At 45.5% G+C, this 24,744-nt stretch overlaps 1 protein-coding gene across 2 annotated transcripts; it reads right to left on the bottom strand.

Annotated features, from left to right (window-relative positions):
• Positions 1-306: 306 nt before the first annotated feature.
• Positions 307-24,744, bottom strand: LOC130387844 (kinesin-1 heavy chain). 2 transcript variants are annotated; one of them, XM_056597136.1, is made up of 26 exons: positions 24,369-24,744; positions 19,588-19,675; positions 19,252-19,325; positions 18,918-19,022; positions 18,759-18,807; positions 18,513-18,568; positions 18,340-18,427; positions 17,864-17,988; positions 16,765-16,869; positions 15,205-15,350; positions 13,372-13,520; positions 12,765-12,952; positions 11,879-11,947; positions 10,529-10,735; positions 9,671-9,814; positions 9,037-9,225; positions 8,663-8,780; positions 8,437-8,492; positions 7,733-7,839; positions 6,884-6,985; positions 5,861-5,921; positions 5,196-5,267; positions 4,825-4,929; positions 3,822-4,038; positions 3,253-3,385; positions 307-2,901 (listed from the first exon to the last, which is right to left on the bottom strand). In XM_056597136.1, the coding sequence occupies exons 1-26, from the start codon at positions 24,495-24,497 to the stop codon at positions 2,898-2,900; spliced, it is 2,886 nt and encodes a 961-aa protein (XP_056453111.1). In that variant the 5' UTR covers positions 24,498-24,744; the 3' UTR covers positions 307-2,897. The 2 variants fall into 2 exon arrangements, with proteins under 2 accessions (XP_056453111.1, XP_056453110.1); XM_056597135.1 differs by having other exon boundaries at positions 7,733-7,842; positions 24,369-24,743.

The raw sequence follows: 24,744 nt of genomic DNA on the forward strand, positions 1-24,744 counted from the left end.
ACTAAACATTGTTTGGGTCTGTTAAATGCTAATCAAATCAAATCGATCAAATCACATTTTATAACAAGTTAAGGAGGTGGGGGGAGATCGGTTTTATTTATGTTTTGATTATAATGCACACCGTTTTATCGGTCTACTTCAAGCTCGTGCTGCATGTGTGGAGGTTGCAGAAAATGTTTTCGGTGGGTCGCAGAATTCGGTGCAGCACCGGCGCTCCCCCTTACCCGGGCTAGTGACCACAACTAACACAATCCAACGAATTAACCAGTGGTCTTAAATAAAACCTCAAAATTCTTCAACACTCAGACAAACAAACAAAAACCCGTAGACCATTGAAAGGGTTTTCTCATAATTATTTAATCACACATACATTTACATCATGCAGTCAATCCAAAACGGTGATCTCATTAAACGTTTCCCCATTTCCCCCTCAAAGTCTGAGCCCTGCTATTTGTGCCCCAGCTCTCTCGGAATGATCCAGTACCTTTGTCCACTGACGGAATCCTCACAACTGTCTTACAAATTGAGCAACTATTACACAGTAATAAAAGGTGGCTACACATTTTTGTTTTTTTTAGAATTAACGCAAACGATTTAAATTGTGGTGAACACCATAGAACAATGTTTGTCGTATTTTTTTTTTTACAATGCTTTTCCAAATTTCATATCCAGTATTTGTAGGAGTTTAAGATAAAGATAAGCATTCTCTATTAGGACACATGGATGAAGAAGCAGCCGCGAGAGGACACCCGGTTTCTTCTTGTCGTAGTTACCACGGAGACAAACCCGATGCACACATTTAAAAGACAACCCCAGAAGGAAGATCGGTTACAAATCATTTTTCCTTGCCCGGGCTTTTTCCTCATCGCTCTTATAAAGTAGCCACATATGGAGTGTGTCGTTCTGGGATCAGCTGTCCTCAAGTACTATATGGGCCTACTTCACGAAGAGCTTGTTGCACTAGCGACTAAAACACACGTCTCCCTTAACGGATAAACTGGGATTTTACTTTGCGCTTGCAAGAGATGTTTGTTTCTGCAAATACTTATGGGATCCATAGCATAAAAAAAAAAATTGGTGAAAAGAATATTTAAAAGCAGAGAGGGGAAACAATATTTTAAAAACAATGCAATAAAGACAATCAGAAAACAGAATCCTACACCCCTGACTAGCTTTTTAGTTAAATAAACCTTCCTGAAGACGATACAAGATATTTAACATTAACCCCTGCCTTGACTGAGACCCTGCATATCTGATTGGCTGATCAGTAGCAAAAGTGTTGTCAATCAAGGGCAGCCTGCCCAATGACATATTAATCCCAATTCCACACATCAACCTAAAGACGACAAAACCGAAAAAAAAACACAACACATACAGTTCATAACTCCAGCAAAAACAAGTCTGCAATATACAACAAAAGGGGCACACAATCCCAAAAAAAAAAAAAAAAACGTTCAGAAAACAAAACAGAAAAAAGCAGGGGCAGTTTTGGGTCAAATGATTCTTCCAACGCGAGGCACCCTTGATATGACTTTATCAACCCAATCAACATGACATGGCAGGAACAGCCTTCCCTGCAGCACGTGGATGCTGCAGCAAAAAGAAACACTTATAAAAACCGTAGAGACTGCAACAGACAGAAGCCCTCCACTACACAGCCAAGCCGAGAGAGTGCGCGCGCGCGGGGGGGGGGGGGGGGGGGGATGTTGGACACACCTTACTAGCTAGGACAGGACAACAACCATACGTGTGTGGGTGTTTGTGTCATCTCAGTCAGTATGACTGTGCTCTATGTGCTCCGATGTGCGACCGATATAAATAGTGTCCAGTAAAATGGCATAGTAAACCTCATGGAGAAGTACGGTTGGGTACATTCAGCTACTAGGAAAGGCTGTGCTAAAAAGGTAATGTCCTTTCTCTCTCTCTCTCTGCTTAACTGGATCATTCTTTCCGACGTTTTCATCTTTCAATTTTTTTTTTTTTTTACATCCTTCTTGTGAAGTCACCAATAACGAGTATATATATTTTAACTTAAAGATAAAAACAATTGGCCTCCACAGGTATTTAGTTAAATACATCTACTCTGTTGCAAGTCTTGGCGTCTTTTTGTTCTTCGTTACCCCAACTCCCATTGACATTCAGGAAGAATGAGCAGTACGGCCAAAGTGACATCTGTACAAGAACCAACAAAAACATAATGCTCAGTGTTCAATCTAGTTGTTTTTTTTGTAAAACAGTTGCTTTGTTTTGTTTTTTTCTTTAAAGAAGCATGTAAAATCTATCCGGGGGGAGGGGGGGGGGGGGGTAGCGTGGGTTAACAACCTTCGTGAAATGTACAGAGGTTAGCCAAACTCAAGCTATACTCGCAGCGGCACGGGTAATATAGATAAGATAGACGTTTGTGTTTTGCACACAAACCCCGCTACCGATTACATTCACCTTGGCACAGTGCAGATGAACGAACGACAGATGACAACATACCAGTGCAATGGATGCATGAATGAATGAATGAATGAATGAATGAATGAATGAATGAATGAATGAAGAAAAGAAAGAAAAAACAACCCAGGAAGCGACACGGTCAGATCAGGGTCTGCGAGAACAAAGACTGCGTTTGGTTTGTATTTTCTGGCCGATGAGTGTGGTAGGTGACGTTTTGGTGAATTTTAGTCAACAACTTGGGAGTGGTTTTTTGTTATTTTCTTGATGATTACATCGTCGGGAGACAGAAGGGGATGAGAGGTGTGTGGAGTGGGTGGGGATGGTGAAGCTGTACAGGCCAGGGGTGTTCATATATATATATTTATATTGCAGGACTCCAACGCTGCTGTATTGACGCGACAGGCTGCGGTGAAGGTGGTGGTGGATGTCGACGCTGGCTTCTGTTACGCTGCTCTTCAGCTGGAGGCAGAGACAGAGGGAGAGACCAGGATGGCAAACGTGAGAAAAGAAGGAGGAGACTGACGTTAAGGATCAATTACATTTTTTCCTTATCCTTTTGTATTTTGTGACAACATGAAAACAGGCCGGCACGAGAGCGCTGCAAGGGCATCAGTAGGCCTGTTTATCTAGCCTTACGAATCAAAGTAAAACGGCATTCAAATGTTCAGTGCAAACAAAACGCTTGTCCCATTGCAGAAAAGACCAGCAAACAATTACATTTAAAAAATAATCGACTTCACATGCATCGCTACTTTAACGGAGGCGAGAGTAGGTTGACGGGGAGTGGACGAGCGTTCTCCCTCCACTCACTTCTTCTCCGGCTTGGGGGCGCCGCCCCTGATGGAAACCGTCTGGCTGTTCTGGTAGAAGCTCCCCCCAGCGCGGTGGATGTTGGGGTGGGTGGGGGAGGCCACGGGCTGCTGGCCGGGCCTGATGGGCTTGGCTGAGGGAGAGGAGAAGAGACGCAGATCAATGTCGACGCTCAGCCGGGTTCAAGTGGGGCGGGGCACAAAAAAAACATACATAAAGCTTAGGTCATCGCCTTCCGCAGAAATGGACACAATTTTCACTCTGCATAATCACTTTTAAAATGCCTAGAAAATGAACGGTGTTGTTTGTGGCCGGATACCCATTAGGAGAAGAAAACTTCTGTTATGTTGATGATGTGTTTTCGGTACTTCTACTCTTAAACGGCCTTACTGTGCTGTACCTTCTGCTGCAGCGCTTGCCTTGCTGTAATGGGCTTTCCTTAATCAATGGAACTCCTTTATTACCATCGAGCACCGTCTTATCTTACGCAGGGGATCTAGTACACGGGGTAGTCCCACAGACAGCCAGCAGCAGCCTGGTGCCGCCGTGGCCCCCGCGCGGTCGCTTACCAATCTGGGCGGAGTGCCCCCTCCTGGCCATGTTCTTTGCGCGCACCGCCTCCTTGATGCGGTCCACCTCCTGCTGGTAGCGCTTGCGGTCGCGCGCGGCGTTCTCCTTGGCCTCCTTCAGCGCCGACTCCAGGGCCTTGACCCGCTCGGCCGTGGCGCGGAGACGCTTTTCCAGTTTAGGAAGCTCACAGCGCAGGTCCGCGTTATCACGCACCAGCTACGGGACAAAGACAAAGACACACACACACACACACACACACACGTTTGAGAGCTATGCAGGGGGCGAAGACACAGGCTCCACACCAGGGATGGCTACGTTTTCATGATTCCCGTCCAAGTATCTTCCGTTGTCTCAAAATCATGTTTGTGTCAAAAATGATTAAACCATTGCTGTAAGGCAACCGATTCCTCCGGCTCGCAAGATAAGTAATAATGATACGAATCCAGCTTGTAGGCATTTATGCATTGTTCGTTTGAGTAGCCGTGAGAGCAACGATGAGCTTGAGGTTCAGGGGCGCCCCCTGTGGTTCACCGGGTAGAGTGCGTACAATTAAGGCCCATTCCTTACCACAGCCACCGGGGTTAGATTCCTACCCCCCCCCCCCTGTACCAAACATTCCTGGTAGGGCTGGGCGATATATCGATATTTTTTCAAACGAGATATGGAACGAGACTATCGTCATCATCTATATAATTTAATTTGCGTTTAATTTGCGCTGCAAGTACAGCACAGATTGCGTCAACAAATATAGAAATATATCGACATTCTGCTCGAAGATATCATGATACGACTTTTGGTCCATATCGCCCCGCCCTAAATCCTGTCTTACTCACTTTACAAAAAGAAAGGATAATACCTTCAAAAAGTAAATCTTAAAAAAGAAGAAGATTGTGGTGCAAAAACGGAGAGACGGATCGGATGAGATGGGTGGCGGGAGCCGAGTAGAGAACCGACACCGTCGGCGTCTGTTCTCAGTGCACGGACCCCCTCGTCGTCTCCTACCTGTTTGTGAACCTTGGTGAGCTGCTCAAGGTTGTTCTCAAGGAAGGAGATCTTCTGCTTCTGGGCCGCGCTGCCGCCGGTGTCGTCCGAGTCCATCTCAGCGCTCTGCGGAGACACACACGCAACACGCTCACAGTCGAGAGAACTCATCTATTAACCGGGACAAGACCAGACACACCCTGGAGGAAGGACCCAGCCTAACCCTCTTGATGTATCTCGATTCATCTTCTGTTTGTCTGTATGACTAATGGAGAGTCTATTGACAGTCCGTTTCATTCAGCTCCTACTGGGCCAGTTCTGACGATATTCCCAAGCCTGTTGTCTAGTACACGGTCAAAGGAAGATGAATGGTTGTGGATGATGTGCTTTACCTTCTTCACCCTGGTAGCCAGGTCCTGGACAAAGAGCTTCCTCAGGTTGTGCAGAGTCTGCAGCTCCTTAGCCTGCGGGAACAAAACAACTTCAGACCTAAGCTTGGGAGTCTTCATTCATGCTTCGGGTTTATCAGCCGTGCTGGCCTTTCTGCCGCACGGCAGCCCTATACAGCACTGGGGTTGGGCGTTCAAATAAATCACAAAACCTCAATTATGGTTTGAAGTTCCTTTTTTCCAATTACAGTACAACAGCAGATCTGCGCAGAGTTATTAGCCTGGGTCGGTGAATTAAACTTTAAACGTGCAGAGCTGCACTCCTTTAGTAGGAATAGGAAACCATTTCATTGAGTGCGATCCCGCAAAGAGGCGCGGCACGAACTCCATTCTGCTCCTCCTTTTCAACCGTGTTGGTACAGTGCTTTAGGATGTGTGTATAATGGCTCATTTAAATGCTCCAAACAAGTATATAGAGAACATTGCCGTGGGACACGCACACCCTCACACACACACAGTGTGTGTGTGTGTGTGTGTGTGTGTGTGTGTGTGTGTGTGTGTGTGTGTGTGTGTGTGTGTGTGTGTGTGTGTGTGTGTGTGTGTGTGTGTGTGTGTGTGTGTGTGTGTGTGTGTGTGTGTGTGTGTGTGTGTGTGTGTGTGTGACTCACCACCGTCTCCTCCAGTCCCTTCAGGTCCTGTCTAGCCTGCTCCCTGCGGTCCTGCATCACCCTGGACAACCAACAACAACAGCCGCGGCTTAGCAACAGGACATTGTTCCGTAGGGCATTACAAAACCAAACGCAATCATTACATTTTTATGGACACAACCTCTGGCTAATAGTTTTCGCAGCGACTGCATAGTTATGCTCCTCACACCGATGGCAATAAATAAGAAAGTTTGTGTGTGTGCGTTTGTGTGTGAGAGCCTGAATGAGTTTGTGAGTGTGAGGGATAAAAATCAGCGCGAGTGTGCAAATGAGAGAGAAAACGAGTGATATATGCAATAAAGATAATTATAATCTATTATATTTGCTTAAGTGTGTATGTGCTCATGTGTGCATGTTTGTGTGCGAGAGGCTGAATGAGTTTGTGTGTGCACATTAGGGCTTTGACTCCAAACTTCTTCATTCAAATATAATTTGAATATCAAAAAATAAATCAAAATTCGAACAAATATTAGGCAGCCCTTAATAATCGAACCTGTTAGTGGCAGGCCAAGAGGGAGAGACGTCGGAGAACCCGACGCAGTCTATTCATAATGTTGTAATGACCACGGAAGAGGCAGTGAATGAAGTATTGATTAGACAGCGATTTATTAGAAACCTAATAAACCGTCGGAACACGCAAGGCCGGTAACCATAGCAACGCCGGTAAACAAACCTCGCGAAGCCCAATCCAGGTCTTACTGAAGGCATTTAATGGTCAAAATATCATTAATAAATATTAGAATATATTCAAGTATTAATATTAATAAAAAAACAAACTTCGAATATGATTTTTGGGCAAAAGTCAAAGCCCTAGTGCACATGCAAGACAGAATGATTGCATGCATGTGTGAGAGAAAGAATGAGTATGTGCGTGCATGTGCTCACGCGTGCATGCTCGTCTGAGGCTGAGTGTGAGTGTGAGTGTGAGTGTGAGTGTGAGTGTGGGTGTGGGTGTGGGTGTGGGTGTGGGTGCGTGTGTCTTACGTGAGCTCGTGCAGCTTACGGCTCTTCTCCTGGTCGGTGGACTTGAGTTTCTCGTGCTCCACCCGGAGACGTTCCTGCTCCAGCATGATCTTCTGGTTGAGACTGGGAGAGGGCACAGAGGCCGTCAACAACACGGATCCACTAGGCTGATCATCATGAGCCCCCCACCATGGCCTAGCAGCCGTTCTCCAGGGGGGTCAAAGGAACCACACCAAAGGGGGCTCACTTGGCCTTTTAAAGCGACTCAGAGACACCGTAAATGGGGCACTGACCGTAATGACGTTTCGTTTTGTGTCATTTAAAGCAGGGAGTGTTAGAGGTAGATACGGTTCTCTCCCGTCTCAGGGGAAAACTATGGAATGATGCAAGACCATTACAAATATGACTGGGTTTCTAACGATGCAAAGCTTAATGCAAATGGATGAAGTGTCCCTTCAAGGTAATAGAGCATACATTTGATTTCCTCTCGTTTTGCTGTACTTCAAATGAAAATCGAAATGCATTCTGGGATACTTCTTCTATCCCTACTATTCAAACAGCACTAGTACCACTAAACCCATCGTTCCATTGGGACATCCTACAGTACGTCTGGACGACGGTAATGGTATTACTGCAGAGAGATGGGGGGGGGCTGGTATTGGGAAGGCCTGCTTGTCCTTTAGTTACAGTAAAGCCTCTATATTTATTCTTTTCAACCAGGAATAATCCCATTGAGATTCAGAATTTATTTTACGAGGGAGTCCTGGCCAAGAGTGTAGCATAAAGTTCCATATAACATATACATTAAGAAAAACAGACGACATAAAACGGAAGAAGACAATGGTCCCTTCAGCGTCATGGCTCCCTTACTCTTGGAGCTCGGTGATCAGCTTCTCCTTGTTGTCCAGCTCGTCCCGGAGGCTGCTGATCTGCTTCTGGTGGGCGTCGCGGTGGGAGTGGATCTGCTGCTCCACGGCCTCCTGGGCAGAACACAGAACCGCTTGATACCCCAATACCACACCCACATGCACCCACAACACAGAGACCAGGGGTGTCGAAACATAACTGGGTCTCGGTAAGCGGATCGATACCGCTATCCTGTCCGAGGTGACGTCTTAAAGAAAAGACTGCACTCCTGATGATTACTCATTTTCACTCTCTCTCAAATAAGAGCTGTATGATTGGAACAGCATAGTCTTGTTTTCTGTTAAACTTTTTTTGGAGTTATGAAGGGCGCCTTTCCTCAAGTTCTCTGCAACTCTCCCTCTCCTTGTGTCTCATCTCCCTAGCCCCAACCCTGTTCTCAGGCAGGCAGACCAGAGGAGCATGAGACTTGGGCCACAGGCTTCTCAGGACATACGCAAACTTTTTAATCATACTCTTTTTCTTCTTTTTTTTTTTTAAGTCTTGTTATTAACTCTAGTCCAAAATAGACTTCCACTCCATCCATTATTACACATTCCAAGCAATACCAGTTCTATTCAGAACAATCTTCTGACGACTTTCCACAATTTAATTCAAAGAACAATACCCATCTCTTAGGACGACCGAATGCTTCAGGGGATCTCATTTACCTTGACTTCATTTGCAGACTGTATCTCATTGTCCTTCTCCATGGCATGAACTTTCTCTGCAGAAGGACAACAGACCCCATCAGCATACAGCAATAACAGACACGGAGCACAAATCAATACCAGTGGGACTGTAGTGAATCGAACGGAACACACACAGGCATGTATTTGCGGCTCATCATAATCAAACCGAACAAAACAAGTATTTTCCCCTGTAACCAGACCCTACCTTGGGCACTGATCTTGACCAGCTCCTCGTTGAGGGAGTCCACGTTCTCCTCCAGCTGCCTCTTCTTCTGCTCCACGTTCTGCAGGTACTCCGTCAGGGACTTGATCTTGGCCTCGTGCTGGGCGACAAACACACAGACGTTCACATCAGCGGCTCACCAACAATGTTCTCACGGGTCAGCAAAGGTGAGGCCACGTGTCCAGCCCCAACTTCTTATATGGTTGCGTTTCCGCTTCCCTACACATAGTTTTAACCCTCTCAAGATCTCCAGCTTTGAATGCGGGTAAGGTTCCAACAACAACAACAACTAGCCTCCTACTGCTCTACCATCACTATTAGCGGTAACGGCTAAGGTACGGCGTCGGGGTGTTTACCTGTTGGATGCGCAGCTGGCAGGCGGCCAGCTCCAGCTCGTTCTCGTCCATCTTCTTGTTGCTCTCGGACTGGGTGCCCTCCAGCTGCTTGCAGCGCTTCACCATGGTCTTCACCTCCGACTTCATCTTGCTGATGTAGAGGCGCGCCACCGTGAACTCCTCGTCGATCACGCCGCTGCCCTCGTGTTGCTGGAGGGAGAGACGGTGTCATTGGGGTTTCGCTGGCACCTTTCGATACGGTCCCTTTCTACCGAAGGCCCGCCGGTGTTTGTCATTCTTTCGAAATTTTCACAGGTCCGTTTTTTGACGCCGAAATCGAAATCAAAATTTCGATCACGATTTCGATTTCAGCGTCAAACGATCACAAAACTAATTTGATCGAATTTTCTTTTTCTTTTCTTTTTTATTAACCGTTTTATAGAAAGTGCAGAAGAGCTGGATACATATCTGTAGATTATTTTAGATTTGAACATTTTCTTTTTGACAATTTTGTGTATTTTTTTTAAGGCGAAATATCAAAGATCTCCGTTAGCAAGTGTTTTTTGGGAGAGACATGCTGAATAAATACATTATGTTTTGACGCGACAACACTGCGACTTCCCAAAAGTGTTCCCGTTGCCCGTGCTTCAAGTACCTTGACGTCATTGCTGCCCACGGCGAGGCCAATCTCGGCCAGGTCTTTGAGCAGCGACGACATCATCTCCGTCACCCTCTTCTTCTGGTGGTTGGACATCTCCTTCAGCTTCTGGAGCTCAGAGTCCAGCGACGTGAGGAGGGTCTGGACGGGGAAGAGGAAGAGCGTTTGATGAAACATTGCCATTGGCTATTCACAGAATGGCTTTAAAAAAAAGAAGATCTGCCTCAACGAGGGGTGTGAACAGTTACAAAAAATTGTAAACGGTTACAAGACCCCTTTTTTTTTTTTAAGGGGACCGCAGTCGCGCTTATAGGGGGGGATTATTTGTTTATCAACACGGCGGATGCACGATCAGAATGATGGCAAAAAGAAGATTAGTTTGACCGGTTGCCATGGTTATCTCTGTGTGGTTAATTTGCAGTTGTGGTGTTAATTAGGATGTTGTCAGCTTACTGTTACATTAAATTGTAATCAGAAAACGCGGTTATATGCTATAGACCCTACAGTATCTGTGGTATAAGGGTTGGGACGAATTTCGAATTATAAATATGTAAACTTTATGTTGAAAGTATGGACCGTCGAGATTCCCCATTGAAAAAAATAGCGCTGTGATTGTTTACTTATTTTTCCTAAATGGTTATGATTTACTATCCGTGTACACGGTTAGCCTCAATCAAGAACACATTTAGTACACATCAGGACTTTTCTGGTTCCATATATGGATGAAGGTACACACACACGCACACGATAGTTTGCCTGAACAAACTTGCTGACCAGGACACTGACATGAAGGCAAGAAGGGGCACCACCATACATATGGTATCGCCACGATATCTCCCTCCCCCCCCCACACACCGATTTCTGGCTGAGCTCCTCGCTGATGGCCTCGAACTCCTTGGTCTTGTCCTCCACCTCCTGGCTCTTCTGGTCGTAGTTGACGGCCAGCTCCTCCAGCGCCTGCAACACCTCCTTCACCTCCTCCTTGGAGGCCTCGTTCTCCGCCTGCAGGCGGTTCAGCTCGGCCTGCATGTTCTCATGGTCACGGCGGGAAGACACCAGGAGCTAGCAGAGGGGGGGGGGGATTCGAAAGAGGAGCCGTGTTAGAGAGCTGTTGGGGAGCGCACTGGAGTTAAAGTTAAGAACAAGACTAGGTCCAACGGGTGCACTGAAAGGAGAATATCTGAGATAGTGCGTCCCACCATACCTACTATACCTACTCTCAGGTCACCTCTTACAATCGTGATGGAGTTAGTTATGATCACTCTTTAAAATGAAAGACCGACCGAAATGTTCAAGCAGATTCACTTCAACTAAATGTCACGTCATTTCCTTAAAACTACCTGTGCAAAAGCACATACAAGCTTACAATGAGGGTTAGAATCTATTTGGGGAAAAACTAAACCTCTACGCATAGCGGTTGAGGTTTATGCTTCAACCATCCACAAAAAAAAAAAGGAACTTGTATATTTAAGCAAAAACGCATCTTATATTATTATGAGCCGCTATGCTCTCTTCTGTCACAGAGGGTAAGAAATCGCTTGCACCCCCCCCCCCCCCCCCCCTCATTCTTGATTTGAACATATTAAGTCCATTAATAAATCCTGTTAAAGTCTTGTTTGAGAAGTGGACTGGCAATGAATTATGACCTTCACAAGCTTGCTTTTTATAACTCTTTGTTTGTGGGCTAGGCTAACAATACGAGCAGAACAGAATTAAATCAGCAGTTTATTATCTGGCTATCCGTTGCCTCAAACGAGGAGGATTGTGTTGCATGTTTTTGCGTCTGAGAATAAAGACATTTTCCCCCTGACCGTAATCTTATTCTACTCTGAATGACTGCAATCGGATTCCAGTCGTTGCAACACAAAGATGCAATTTATTTTTAAACTATGGCGCTTGTTACCATTTTAGTGCTTTCGCAAATCGTAAGCACGTGCTGACGCACATCCCACTGATGTCAGACCCAATTCTCTAGCCTCAAATGACAGCTGCCGACAGCAAGCACGACTCCAGAACAGTTGCAGTTGTACATTTGAATAAATGTGAAAACTAAATTAAAAAAACGGTTGTAATGACTATGCAACTACTACATATTTTAAGAAACTATTGACACGGACACAATATTTGTAACAAAACAAGAAATCACCCAACCGTACCAGCATCATGCTAATTGTATAGGCAGAGTTACAGTACATAATCGCTCACCTCCTCCTGGTCCAACATCTGCTGCTTGAGCTTCTCAGCCAGCTGGCTCTGTTGGTTGATCTCATCGTCCTGGACACATGGAGAACATCGGGTATTAGCAAGAACACACTGGAGCCACTGTCACCCAGATGGGGCACCACAGATGGCGATACGTCACTGTGGGATCGGGGCATGTACATGGGCACTGGTCAGGCAAAGTTAACTGTTGAACACATTACTACTTCTGTTTTTGGGATGCTGTTCAATATTCCAGGTGCTTGAAGTACACAAGTTTGAAGTACACAAGTTTGCCGTTTATGTACTTCATGTAATTGGGAAGTTGACGTTTTTAATAGTGCTTGTTTGGTTGTTTATCGTTCCCCCCCCCCCCCCCCAGTCACGGCAATGCCAAGTAAGTGACCAACACGATGAAGTGTGGTCACCCCGTTTGTTAATTGCCATGATTTGTACTTGGAACTCCAGGCAACTCACAACAACCAAACGTACGTGCGTGTGTGCACACTAAAGCAAGACAAAAGGGAGGGCACTGGGGAAGCGATACTACCCATGCATGATTAACAGAGCACGCTTCAGCAACTCCCGTCAGCGCTGCGCCAAAAAGGACTGCATCACCTAAATATAACCACCTTGAAACACCGCACGACAGTGCAGCAAACAGAGGCATATTCTACCAACCGAACAAACACTCAAAATCTCAACCAATTCCACAACTTTTTTGGCTCTCGGAGCATATTTTTCCCTAGAAGAAGAGCAAAGGCGCTCTTCCGCGCGATGCCGCGAAACCCGAAATAAGAGTTGCCTTAACGCCAACCCCAGGAGCACACATACGTGTGCTCCTGGGGTTGGTGTTTGGGCAACTCTTATTTGCCTCCCCCCCCCCCCTCACCTTATCGTCCATCTGCTTGTAGAGCTTGGCCAGCTCCGCTTCGCACTTGTCCTTCTCCACGTCGGTGAGGCGGACGCCCGGCAAGTTGGGTGTGGAGGCCGGCTTGTCGTTGACCACGTTGTCCAGCGCCAGCACCTCAGCGTTGGCCTTCTCCTTGTCGAACTGCTCGTCCACCGGGACGCTCTCGCCTGAAAGGGACCCAGATCCAGGAAGGGGGGGGGGTGGGGAGGTCAGCCCGACTGAGTTGGACTTCTCGGGGTCTGTGTAATTTGCAGGTCTGTGTCGGTGGGCTACTCGGAATCCCTCCAGGCTTCTCCTACAACGAGGGCTTAATAACTCGCAACGTGGGGTCGAGTACCTTCCGTAGATGGCAGCGACCAAATCTGGACGAGGTGTTTGGGGTATATCCGGAATGTTTTGTTCTGCTATGTAGACGTGTTGTTATAGGTGTGTTCTCCATCTTATAGTGTCGCGTTTTATAGTTTAGCCAAATCAGTATAGTCTACTTTGCCTTACCTCTGTAGTCCTGAAATTTCAGGCCGGAAAGAACGAACAAGTGAGTGAGTGAGTGAGTGAGTGAGTGAGCGAGCGAGTGAATCCCTCTCACCGTTCCTCCAGCGGTTGAGCTCGTTCTCCAGCCAGGTGACGGTGTTCCTCAGGGTCTTGTTCTTCTCCTTCTCTCTTTCATACTTCTTCTTCCACTGCTCCGCGGTCAGCTCCACGTTCACACACACCGTGTTCTTGATGGTCTTCGCTCTGCACGCACAAGCGCAAAAGACACCAGGAACTGCTGTTAGGAGCCGGTAGGCTTTGGGTTTTTCCAAACGGACGTTATGTTGTTTGGGACTCAATGTTACCAGAAGGGCTGTGCAATTCCTTTTTAGTGATGACAATATAATCGATTTTTTCAAAAAGAAAAAAATATATTCATTAAATGTTTTAAAGAGAGCAGAAAAGCTGGAAACATATCTTTACATTAATTAAGATTTGAAAAAAATATATTTGACCATTTTGCGTATTTTTTAAGGCGAAATTTCAAAGATCTCATCATGTTTTCAAACTCAAAAATAATCGTTTGAATAATCGTGATTTCAAAATGGAACAAAATAATGGTGATTATGATTTTTCCCCATAATCGAGCGACCCTAGTTACCAGCTCTCAAACTTTAGCTGTAGAAATCAATAAAAAAAATGCAATGACAAAGCATTGTCGTCCAGTGTGAACGGCGAGAATTCGAGTTCAACTTATAAAACTGTTTTCAGGTCAGGAGGTGTGGTTTTAAATAGTATTATTTATATCTATCCATCCATCTTTATATATAAAAAGTTTGGAGTTGGAATTTACATTTCAAACCAAACTGTTGCATCAGAAGCCTGGGGGACAGACCGCATAAATGATGTTTTCCTTCTTTCGGTCAGGGACGAAATACCGTATTTTCCGCTCTATAAGGCGCACTGGATTATAAGGCGCACCTTCAATGAATTGCCTATTTTAGAACTGTTTTCATATATAGGGCGCACCGGATTATAAGGCGCATAGAATAAAAGATACTGCAGTCAAACGTTTGACTGGGGTTGCGTTATGCATCGACTAGATGGAGCTGTGCTAAAGAGAATGTCAACATAAAGTCAAACTTTATTAAGCTTTCTGACAACTCTGTTCACTCCCATGGTAACGATGTTCAAACGTTAATGTGCATATTAACAATAACTCCCAGCCTTGTTCACTCTTCTCCCAAACGTGGAGGGGAACTTTTCCCTGATTCAGTAAACACGTAGTAAAAGAAACAGTCTGATACCACTAAATCAAACGTTGGTGCATTCACAATATAGTAACTCTCGAAATTGTTCAACTTACGTATAAAACTACATTTTATACGTGGTGCATTCACAATAACTCAGTGTCCGAATTGAACAGTTCGGCGAGTACGGCATCCAACATGCCCGGCTCCCTCGTCATTATCCGAGTCAGTGTCGCAGCTGTTGCCTGGCAGTTCAGTGATTATTCCTGCCTTCGTGAAAGCTCGGACCACAGTTGAGACGGATATATCAGCCCAGGCATCCACGATCCATTGGCAGATAGTGGCGTAAGTCGCCCGGCGCTGTCTCCCCGACTTGGTGAACGTGTGTTCGCCTTCTAAGTGTTCGTCAGATAAGGCGCTCCGGATTATAAGGCACACTGTCGTTTTTTGAGAAAATTAAAAGGCTTTTAAGTGCGCCTTATAGTGCGGAAAATACGGTAACCATTTATACTAGATGGAAAACCGCCTTTTTTCCAAATCAACAACGACCTGATTGGAAAACGTACCAAACCCCTTTCACAAGGCTGGTAACAACCCTAGCTTATTTTTTGGTCGAAATCAGGAGCAACATTTTAGGCTTAAATAGGAAATATTGGTGCCCAGAAATATGGCCATGAGGTTCGCTGTTAGCAACCCACCTCTGTCCGAACATGAGCGTGGACTTGGTCTCCGACTCGTTGTAGGAGGAAGGCGAGGCGCAGATGATGATGGTGGTCCGACAGTTTCCACCCAGGGAGTCTTGCAGGATACGAGTCATCTTGCTGTCTCTGTACGGGATGTATGCCTAGAACACACACACACACACACACACACACACACACACACACACACACACACACACACACACACACACACACACACACACACACACACACACACACACACACACACACACACACACACACACACACACACTTTAGAGGATGATTGAGGATAATGTAAAAACCGTGTGCCACAGCTACTGTACACATCTAGAGTAGTAATGGTGCTCCAAGTCTATTATGCACACATTATTACAATTTTAGACTGAAGGGGCTCCCCAGGGACCCAAGCTAACGATAGGTGACAGTATCCTTTAAAGGGAAAAGCTCCATAAACCCAGTGGGAAAAGGAAGCCTCCGTGATAAGCCACACAAAGGATGCACCCTTATTCACTAGTTGCCCCTCATTATAACAGAGAGCATCTCCATCACTACCCTATTTGCTGTTAAATGAGCCAAACTCAATGAGAAATGACTTTGAATTGGGATATAACCCGCAGCATACTTGCTCTCATTAACCCGCGGTCAAAACGCTGAGGTAATGGGGGTATGATCTGTGTTCAACGCTCTGGGGCATGGGGACCATGCGGTCGGAATACAAACAGGTTCGGTGACATGCCTCCCTCTCTGTGAAACCCGAGGACCCGACCAGAGCTTAACAGCGGTTTCAGTCACTCCTCGCCACCGTTAAAGGGAGAAGAGTCATCGATTATCAGCCCGAACACCTATAACGAGCCAATAACTCTCCTTGAAAGTGCCCTTTTCCAGTTACAACGGAGAGAGCGAGTGCACAATACAACACTTGTTTAACCAAAACTGCCGATAAATCTGCAAGAAAGCGCCAGGGGGAAAGCGCCCCGAATAAAGAGATGGCGCACAACAGACTAAACATTGACTCAAACGGAAGCCGCCGACACCGTTGGATCAACAGCTCGGAGGCAAAAGCATCTGAATAAAAAGCCTGTAGTTGTCTGGGCTGCTACAGAGGATAAAATATGACTTTACCCTGATAAACCAATGTTTGTTTTTACTCCAAGCGTGGCTGGCTCATGTGTGCGGTTACAAAACACGCCAGCACTTTGACACACCCACAGCACTGTGTGCTGCGCTGTTCCACTTTCCTCTAGTTTCTGACATTACTTCCTGCTTTTCGGTGGTCCACCTGATTCGTTTTAGTCATCATTTGTATAATCCTGAAACAACTTTAATCCTAGGAAAGGTGCCTCACGTGGGATTTTAATGGAACGGTTAAGATCAGCATTTTGAAGTCTTTCATACGGGAATCAGTAAATAGCACTATCATTTGTTGTACGTTGTATCCACGTAACGTGACTTCGTCAAGTGTGCTGGTCTGCATCATCACGTAACGTAAACGATGCATGCATGCATGTATACAAACACACACACACACAGACACATACACACACACTAACTTACCGTTCCCTCAGCTAGAGCAGAGATGACGTTCCCCAGAGATGACAGAGACTTGTTGATGTTTTTGGCTTCATCCAGGACGGCCCCTTCGGCTCCCGTTTTACTGACCTGTGAATAAGAACAGGAGGATGGGTGGATGGGAACAACAGGGGTCCCAAGAGGGCTACCCACCCTCTGGGGATCAACACTGGGAGTACTCCCCTCTGTAGGGAGCGCCGGCTCCAATCGAAAGGAAATTCACACCTCTTTCCATGGAGATGGAGACATCTTTAGTTCTATTTATTTTGTCTCTAGATACTGTTTCGTATACCCGTCCCAAGTCATTGGCCTTTCACTATATTTACGTTAATACATTCGTTTATATTTTATGCCGATGTGGAATATGCTCCAGGGTTGGTCAGTAGTGCAATGGCTGCCACAATGGAAGCATAACAAGCAAAACGGTTTTAGGTAAAGGTTACTCATTAGAATATAGAAAATCAGTAGTGTCCATGGTGGGGGAGAGGGTCAAGCTAGTGGGTCAGCAGATGGCTGGGTAAATCATAGACAAGAGATGAGGGGCAAAGGTCCATTATATTGTCCCCCACATTAAATATAGGAGTGTTTCAATCATGTGACTCAAAGTTTCATAAAAAAACAAAAGACAACCAATCACCTAGCTGCTACAACTCCCTGATTGTAATCGTGAAATAGCCCCAAGATGGTGGCTCGGAATGTGTGTGACCTCCAACTTGCAAAGAACCGATAACGCGGTGTGGCAAGCAACCAGCTCCACTAGGGCTGGGCGATTAATTTAATTTTGATGGCGATTTCGATTTTAGCGTCAAACGATCACAAAAGTAATATAAATCGAACAGCCGGATACATATCTGTGCATTATTTTTTATCTGAACATTGTGTATTTTTTTAAGGCGAAATTTCAAAGATCTCAGTTACAACGTTCTTTTTGGGAGAGACATGCTGAATAAATACATCATATTTTCGAACACAGAAACAATCGTTTGAATAATCTTGATTTCAATATCGACCAAAATAATCGCGATTAGGATTTTTTCCATAATCAAGCGGCCCTAAACTCCGGCCTCGTGGAGCGACTGCGTACCTTCTCACTGCCAGCCAGATCCACCAGGTAGAGCTTCCCGCTAAGCTTCTGCTCCGTCTGCGTGTTCTCCTGCTTCACGTTGATGAGGAAGATGCTGTGGCTCCTGGAGCTGTGCTCGTTCATGTCTGGGAAACACATCACACCCAGGCTTGAGAGGGGAGCCGGCCACGAGAGAGCACGGCTTAAGAATATCAAAACAATGGTTCATATTTCATCACGCATCTGGCCGTAATTAAGGCGCGACTGCTTGAGCAGAATGCCTGATCAAACAATGGTGTGCGTTTCGGAAATACATATTTTATAATGTACCCGACAAAATGGGGAACGGTCCCCTTCGAAAGGATTTTCCGATAATCTGTCAACCGATGGATGACGAGCGAAAATGACACAATACAAACGAAATGCATAACTACAACCGGGGACGGGATGCAGCTGCAGAGCGAGAGAGGAGAGAGCCCGGTGTGTGCGTGTCTTACTTGTGACCGCTACGTGTCTGTTAGATTTGCCCTCGTCGATGGTGTCCATAACCTCCTCTGGGCTGCAGACAAACCTCTCAGTGCATCCCTGGGAAACCAAAGACACAGTGACGTCAGGGACATGTACGGGGACGCGGGGGGGAAAGGGGGTCACGGGAGGCGGAGCCTGTTACCTTGACGTAGGGGACTCTGTTTTTGTCCTCGTGCACCGACAGGTTGGTCTTGGATACTGGAAGAAGGGAGGAAAACGTACGCGTCAGATATACGAAACAAAACCGTCTCTTTCTGGTTGAAACACACTGGAAAAAGTAAAGTCACATGGAGCAAGCAATGCAATGAATGAGGTTGTGTATTGTACCTACATCAAACGTGTTGACATTGCACAAGTACGCCCCCCCCCTCACATCCTTGCCACTTACCATCCAACAGGTCCCGAATCTTGTCCAGGTAGATTTCAAAATACGACACCTGCGACAGAAAAATAACAAAACGATTAACAGATGAACCAAACCAATGCCTCGGAGCTCAGAGTCAAACACGTTTCTTTGTAAAGTGCGGGATTCTCTCGTTCTTTGGACCTTGATGTGGAACTCCAGGTTCTCGTCCATGGAGTAGATGTAGTTGAAGATGTCCTGCACGATCCTTGGGATGATGCCCATGTTGTCTGTGTCGTGCAGCAGGCCCTGGAAACGAGGGGAAGAAATACCATGGTACCCGGTACAACTGCCCGGAATGACCGAACCATCTACTGGGGTTCAAATTGCAATTGTCTGAATCTATATTTTATAGTTGGGGAATGCGTCTACAGTAAGGTCTACGGTAACGTCTGAAGTATTACAAATCATTTGGGAGATTTAACACTACTGCATACAGCAACAATGGTTCACTGCTGAGAGTAGGAAGATGTCATACCTCCATGGTGTGAGTTTTTCCAGAGGACGTCTGCCCGTAGGCAAAAATCGTCCCGTTGTATCCCTCCAGAACATCTTAAAGTACATCAAACATACACGCAGCAGCCAATCAAAAACAAGGGTGCTTTGAGTGAAGAATAACTCATGTCTTCATATAATCTTAAGAGAAAAGGGAGGGTCTGCACACTGTTTAAATGCTCCAGAAGTGGATTAATTAACAGGCCACGTTTCGATCTCTAAGGATCTTCATCAGGCCAATATAAAATCATATAATCTTGAAACACCATGGACAAGATTAGTATGAAAAGCGGAAGAGAAAGGGGAGGAGAAAGCTCACCTTTAACGATCCTCTGGGCACAGGCGTTGTACACCTGTTCCTGGGAGGTGTTTGACGCAAAGACCCGGTCAAAAGCGTAGGGCTTACTCTGGAAGAGGGACAGGGAGATAGTATGAGATCATTGTTTCATAAGTTCTTTTTTTTTACTTTTGACACTTCTCTTCATGGTACTGCAGACAATCATTAAATCATTAACTAATGATTAAAAACTAATAATAACTAAAAACCCTCATACTGCAACTATCCAATATTTTATATTTCTGAGTCTTATAACTATTGCAGACTATTTTAACTATTGCAAGTTGGTTTGGTTGGTTTTGGTAACCAGCCAGTTGTTTACCAAAACATTCATTTTCACCATGAAACTAATGATTCATCGTTTCATCTGACAAAAAATAGATACAATTAAAAATAAAATTGTTATTGATAGCCTCAGAAGTGAGAACCAACTTTTTTCCTCGAGTATTCTATAGAATACTGACATTGGATAAGGACATGGCTGTAATCAAAACTATCGCTACAATTAGGATTAGTCTTTGAAGAATAGTCTTGGGGCTATAATCACAATAATGATATGTTAGCCATTGCCCAATTCAACAAAAAGAAACAAGCTCTTCAGGGAGTGTCTTTGCACTTGAATCAAGGGAGATTTGAATCGATGGGTTTACAGAAGGCTGACGGCAGAGTACAAAAACTGATACATCAAGTTTTTCCATGGGTTTTGAAGGAGACAGAGCGCTGGGTCGCTTTGAAAGAACACCTGCCTCACCCCTATCACACTAGCCTGCTCGAAAGTAATGGGGCCAACAATGTACGGCACACACACACACACACACACACACACACACACACACACACACACACACACACACACACACACACACACACACACACACACACACACACACACACACACACACACACACACACACAGGTTTTCAGAGACATGAACACCCAGGCACCCAGCAAACCGTCACGAGATGACCACACCACCACCTGTATAAATTAACCCAGGCCCCACCCTGGGGGGAACTGGAACACAGACAAACGTCCCCTCCTGCATTTCACTGCAGAGGGGCCCTGTCTCTCTTCCCCGTCCCGTCCCCGTCCCTCTAGTAAACACGTTCTGAACATTAGATTCAATGTCACCAGCGGAGGGACTATAAATACTGAGCAAACTATTTGAACCGCTCTGACTGTGTGACCGATAGCGAGAGGATGAATTCATTTTCTGAGTGTAATCCCCCATATCATCCTCTGCCTGAGGTACATGCACGGATACGGAAGTGCACCGCCCTGGAAAAGATCCACCGTGTCTTTGACTGTCATTTGTACATGAGAAGGACAAAGAAACTCTGTCCACAGTGGCCAGCAGGCACCGACGCTCTACTGCCAACACAAAGCTCTGGCCGTTGCCCCTTTCAAAATGTATTCCTCCATACGTCATTAGACCAGTCATAGCCAACACTGGCGACAGCAGTACACACCCTAGCTGGCCAGACCTGCTCAGTTTTTAAAAAGCAGCTGAGCTACTGTCTGATCTACCCAACCTGCAGCGATGCAGATGCACCATTAGCCAAGGCACGGATAGCCGAGCGGTCAAACTATTTTAGCTAATTGTGGACAATAACGCATTGTTGAAATTGCAGAGGCAGACTTTTACTTTTTCTCTGGGCTATATATACACACATTTGCATCAAATGCCGTATGCGTGTATAATAGCGCACTGCGTTAAGGATGGCCGAGCAGAGGAAGCCAAGGGCTGTCTAGTCCCTCTATTCATTAGCTAATGTCTAGGGACGCTTTTACTTTATGGCAAGAGTTGGTTGAGATGAATTGCTTATGATATGGAGGACATGGCCACTTGAGGATCCAACTGTGATCTTGAAACATCTCAACTCACAGCGTGCAGTTCTAGTGGATATCTGGTTCAATGGCGTCCCTCAAACATCATTGTCATTTCCGGTTAACAGAAGATTGCTTAATTGCCTGGTTAAGGAAACTCCAAGGTTAGAGAAAAATATCATCAAACATGATGCCAACTGTTTTATTGTTGGCAGACAAAGCAGGCCTGTCCTTAGATAATAGTACTAAGTAATAAATATTACCATATCATTTTTTACAATCCTTGCTTCCACAAACATTCAGTAACTAGTTAAGTAGAAGGCGCCCTCCTCTCACTTCAACAACTAGACCTAGCCAATAGCCATATCCTCTCTGGTAATCTCCATCTACCATCATCTCACGGAGGACACAGCAGTGTGTGAACTCCATGGTCAACGACATCATCCTTTGTCTGCGGGCCCAGGGGGAACAGTAATGGGTGCATGAATAATTGACCCATGGGCAACATGTGGCCCACCCTTCCTATAGTGACGAGTTGCATCTATATCCAGGCAACAGAGCACCACATGGAAATATTTGCGAGTGGAAGGGAGACTATGAATCATGGCAGCAAAGCTGGGCTATATTTATCGATATTCTAATGCCAGATTAGGTGTCATCTTCATAGCAAAGATTGCAAATAGACAATTGAAATTTCCTTTCAACTGGTTTCATCGTCATATCAGGTATGAAAGGAGCTGAGCCGTACCGTTTCTCTCTCAATGAGTTTAAATATGGAAGGAGTCACTCTACTGTGCTGATGGGCGTGTTCTCTGATTAAACAAGTTGCTTTTGCTGCCCAGGGATTACACATGCAGATGGGCCCGGTGGGAAGGCACAATTATTATATAGTCGGACTCGTTAGTGAAAAGAGAAACTAAACGTAGATTTGGTCATAGCTCTATATTTATTTTTTTCTGATGTCCCCAATTCTTCAGGAAACAGTCAAGAAAGTACAGACAAAGGGAACAAGGACACAAATGTTGATTCTGTTCACTATAATTCAGGCAAAGGTGGCTTTGTAAATGTTTCTACAGGCTAGGGAAGAGAAATTAGGCAGTGTGGGCATCAGGCCTAACACAGGGTGCATAAAGCCGGGATCAAAACAAGTCAGTCATGGTGAATAATAGTGCAAAACAACATACATCAACATAACAAATCACAACATCACCCCACCCAATCAGGCAGAATCTACCAGTGCCCAGCACTGCCCTGATTGGAGGAACAGCTGGTTACCAGGCGATAGAACACAGGGGATTACCCAGAAGGCCTGTGCCACTGCCATGTATGCGTACAGTGAGTGCGCCACTTCTTCCAACAGCTGAGCTAGCAGATACTAGCAGGGCCCCTTGCCACCAACACTTGTGTCTTTGACAATGTGCACAGGGATTAAGGGAATATCTAAAAGGCGTACCGACTTGGGTTTTGCAATGGTATGCGTGGCCCGGTCCAAATGCTGGGATTGCTAGCAGTAGCTTGGGCGTTTTGTCACTCAGAACTATTGAAGACTCTTTGTTAAATGATATCCGCACAGGCTGTTTTGTTTGCAAAATGTTGAATGAATGGGTCCACTGTGGCCAAGCGCTATCAGCTAAATTCAATGATAGGTTTACTCCATGGATGTCACTGCATGATAAAATACATATATTTATATCTTGTAAGGGGCTCCAAGTGCTTCATCTGTTACTTTTCCTGAGGTGTAATCCCTTTGTCCGACACCAAAGTCCATGCAAAACAGGGCGGGTTTCTGCCATGACACATAATGTGTAACCATATTTAAGAGGCTAGATTGTTACTACTCAGTTATGACACTCAAGAATGTGTTAACCGAACTTGGTAACTTTCTCATTTTCTTTGTAACACAGCCACATAGATTACTTGGAAATTGTAATTTAAGGTTAATTTAAGGCCCTAGTTTCGTATTTAAAAGACTATACAGCCCACACCCTTGTCAATATCAACGGCGCTCAAAGGCTTCTGTGCAGTAACAAGCCACCATCAACAGTAATTAGCATGTCTTCGTCGTTGACTCAATGAAGCAGTGTCACGTTTCATTAATCACGCTTTTAGAGGTCTGTGTCACAAGGGTAGTGGGATTAGTAGAAGTAAAGTGAACACAAATGTAACTTCAATGGAATGCATTACTAGACCACCGCCTTGCTTTCAAAACTCGTTCCTCAAGGCAATCGGAATATGTGACAGCAAGCGATTAATCAAACCTGGCCACATCTCATCGATGCCACCGCTAGATGTAGGATGCACAATACGCAGGCACTCAGTGGTTTCCATATCGCTAACATGGTTAACAAGTGAGCTGTGTGGAACTAGCTGACTAGCAAGCCAGGGCCAGCTTATCTGTCAAGCCACCAGCTGGCCTAGCTAGCACTTCACATCAGCCATTGTCAGTGTAACGTTATTGTTTCTGCGTGGTTACCAGTATGACTTTGTATCGACGCCCTATGTTTATAGTAGCAGTGACATCGAATGATAGTAAAGCCATCCAGCGTCTTAGTATCACCGACCAGGGACAGTCGTTGTGTGTTGCATCGTTGAATGACAGCTCGCTAGCCACGAAAGAACAACCGCGAACTTGACATATGGGACATGCAGGGTATTAGTTACTTCTGTGACCGTGATGTCCAAAAGACAATCGATTATGTATACACATCGTACCAAGGATATGTCCGATTAAATTCTAAAATAGACACTGGTTATGGCAGACGCTTGGGTACAGCGAAGGGCCAATTAGGAGAGATCGCACAGGTCAGCACTGGGCTAACGTTAGCACGGAAGCTAAAATGCTAACGACCCTACCCCCGAGACAGATTAAATTCCGCCGACTACAACAGCGGTTTCTGGCTAAAACAAGGTCTACGTTCAAGACGCAAACAACTTACCGCGATTACGACCGTGTCATCCCCTTGAGGAAACTTGGGTATATACCGGTCTCCTCTGGTTACCTCTGAGCTGTTCAAGGGCCTAAAACGGCACATCACTTTGATGGTGCACTCCGCCGGGTCGGCCATCTTCCACGGTGCAGGAATGGAAATTTACAAATTAATTGAACTAGATCCTGGATCTAGGGGCGCAATGGGAGGCCAAGCCCCACTTACCCACCCTCACGGTCACGCAAATGTTGTATTTGCGCTAATATTCAATACGAAACTCAGTATTTTCCCACTAAATCACTTCCTTTCCTGTTAGGAAGCCATGATACCGGTGGATCGCTCCTTGGGTTGGCCACCTCACCCCTCCTGCTGTGTATGTGGATCA

The sequence above is a fragment of the Gadus chalcogrammus genome, chromosome 8 (assembly GCF_026213295.1).
Source record: "Gadus chalcogrammus isolate NIFS_2021 chromosome 8, NIFS_Gcha_1.0, whole genome shotgun sequence".
In the NCBI taxonomy this organism is placed as follows: domain Eukaryota; kingdom Metazoa; phylum Chordata; class Actinopteri; order Gadiformes; family Gadidae; genus Gadus; species Gadus chalcogrammus.

Bases quoted from the DNA above. Each gene is read 5' to 3' on its own strand.
- LOC130387844 (XM_056597135.1), bottom strand. From the start codon at position 24,497: ATGGCCGACCCGGCGGAGTGCACCATCAAAGTGATGTGCCGTTTTAGG. The intron at 12,953-13,371 runs GTGAGAGGGATT...GGTCCCTTTCAG, and splicing joins GCTCAACCGCTGGAGGAACG to GCGAGAGCGTCCCGGTGGAC. The intron at 5,922-6,883 runs GTAAGACACACG...TTGGTTGTCCAG, and splicing joins CGTAAGCTGCACGAGCTCAC to GGTGATGCAGGACCGCAGGG.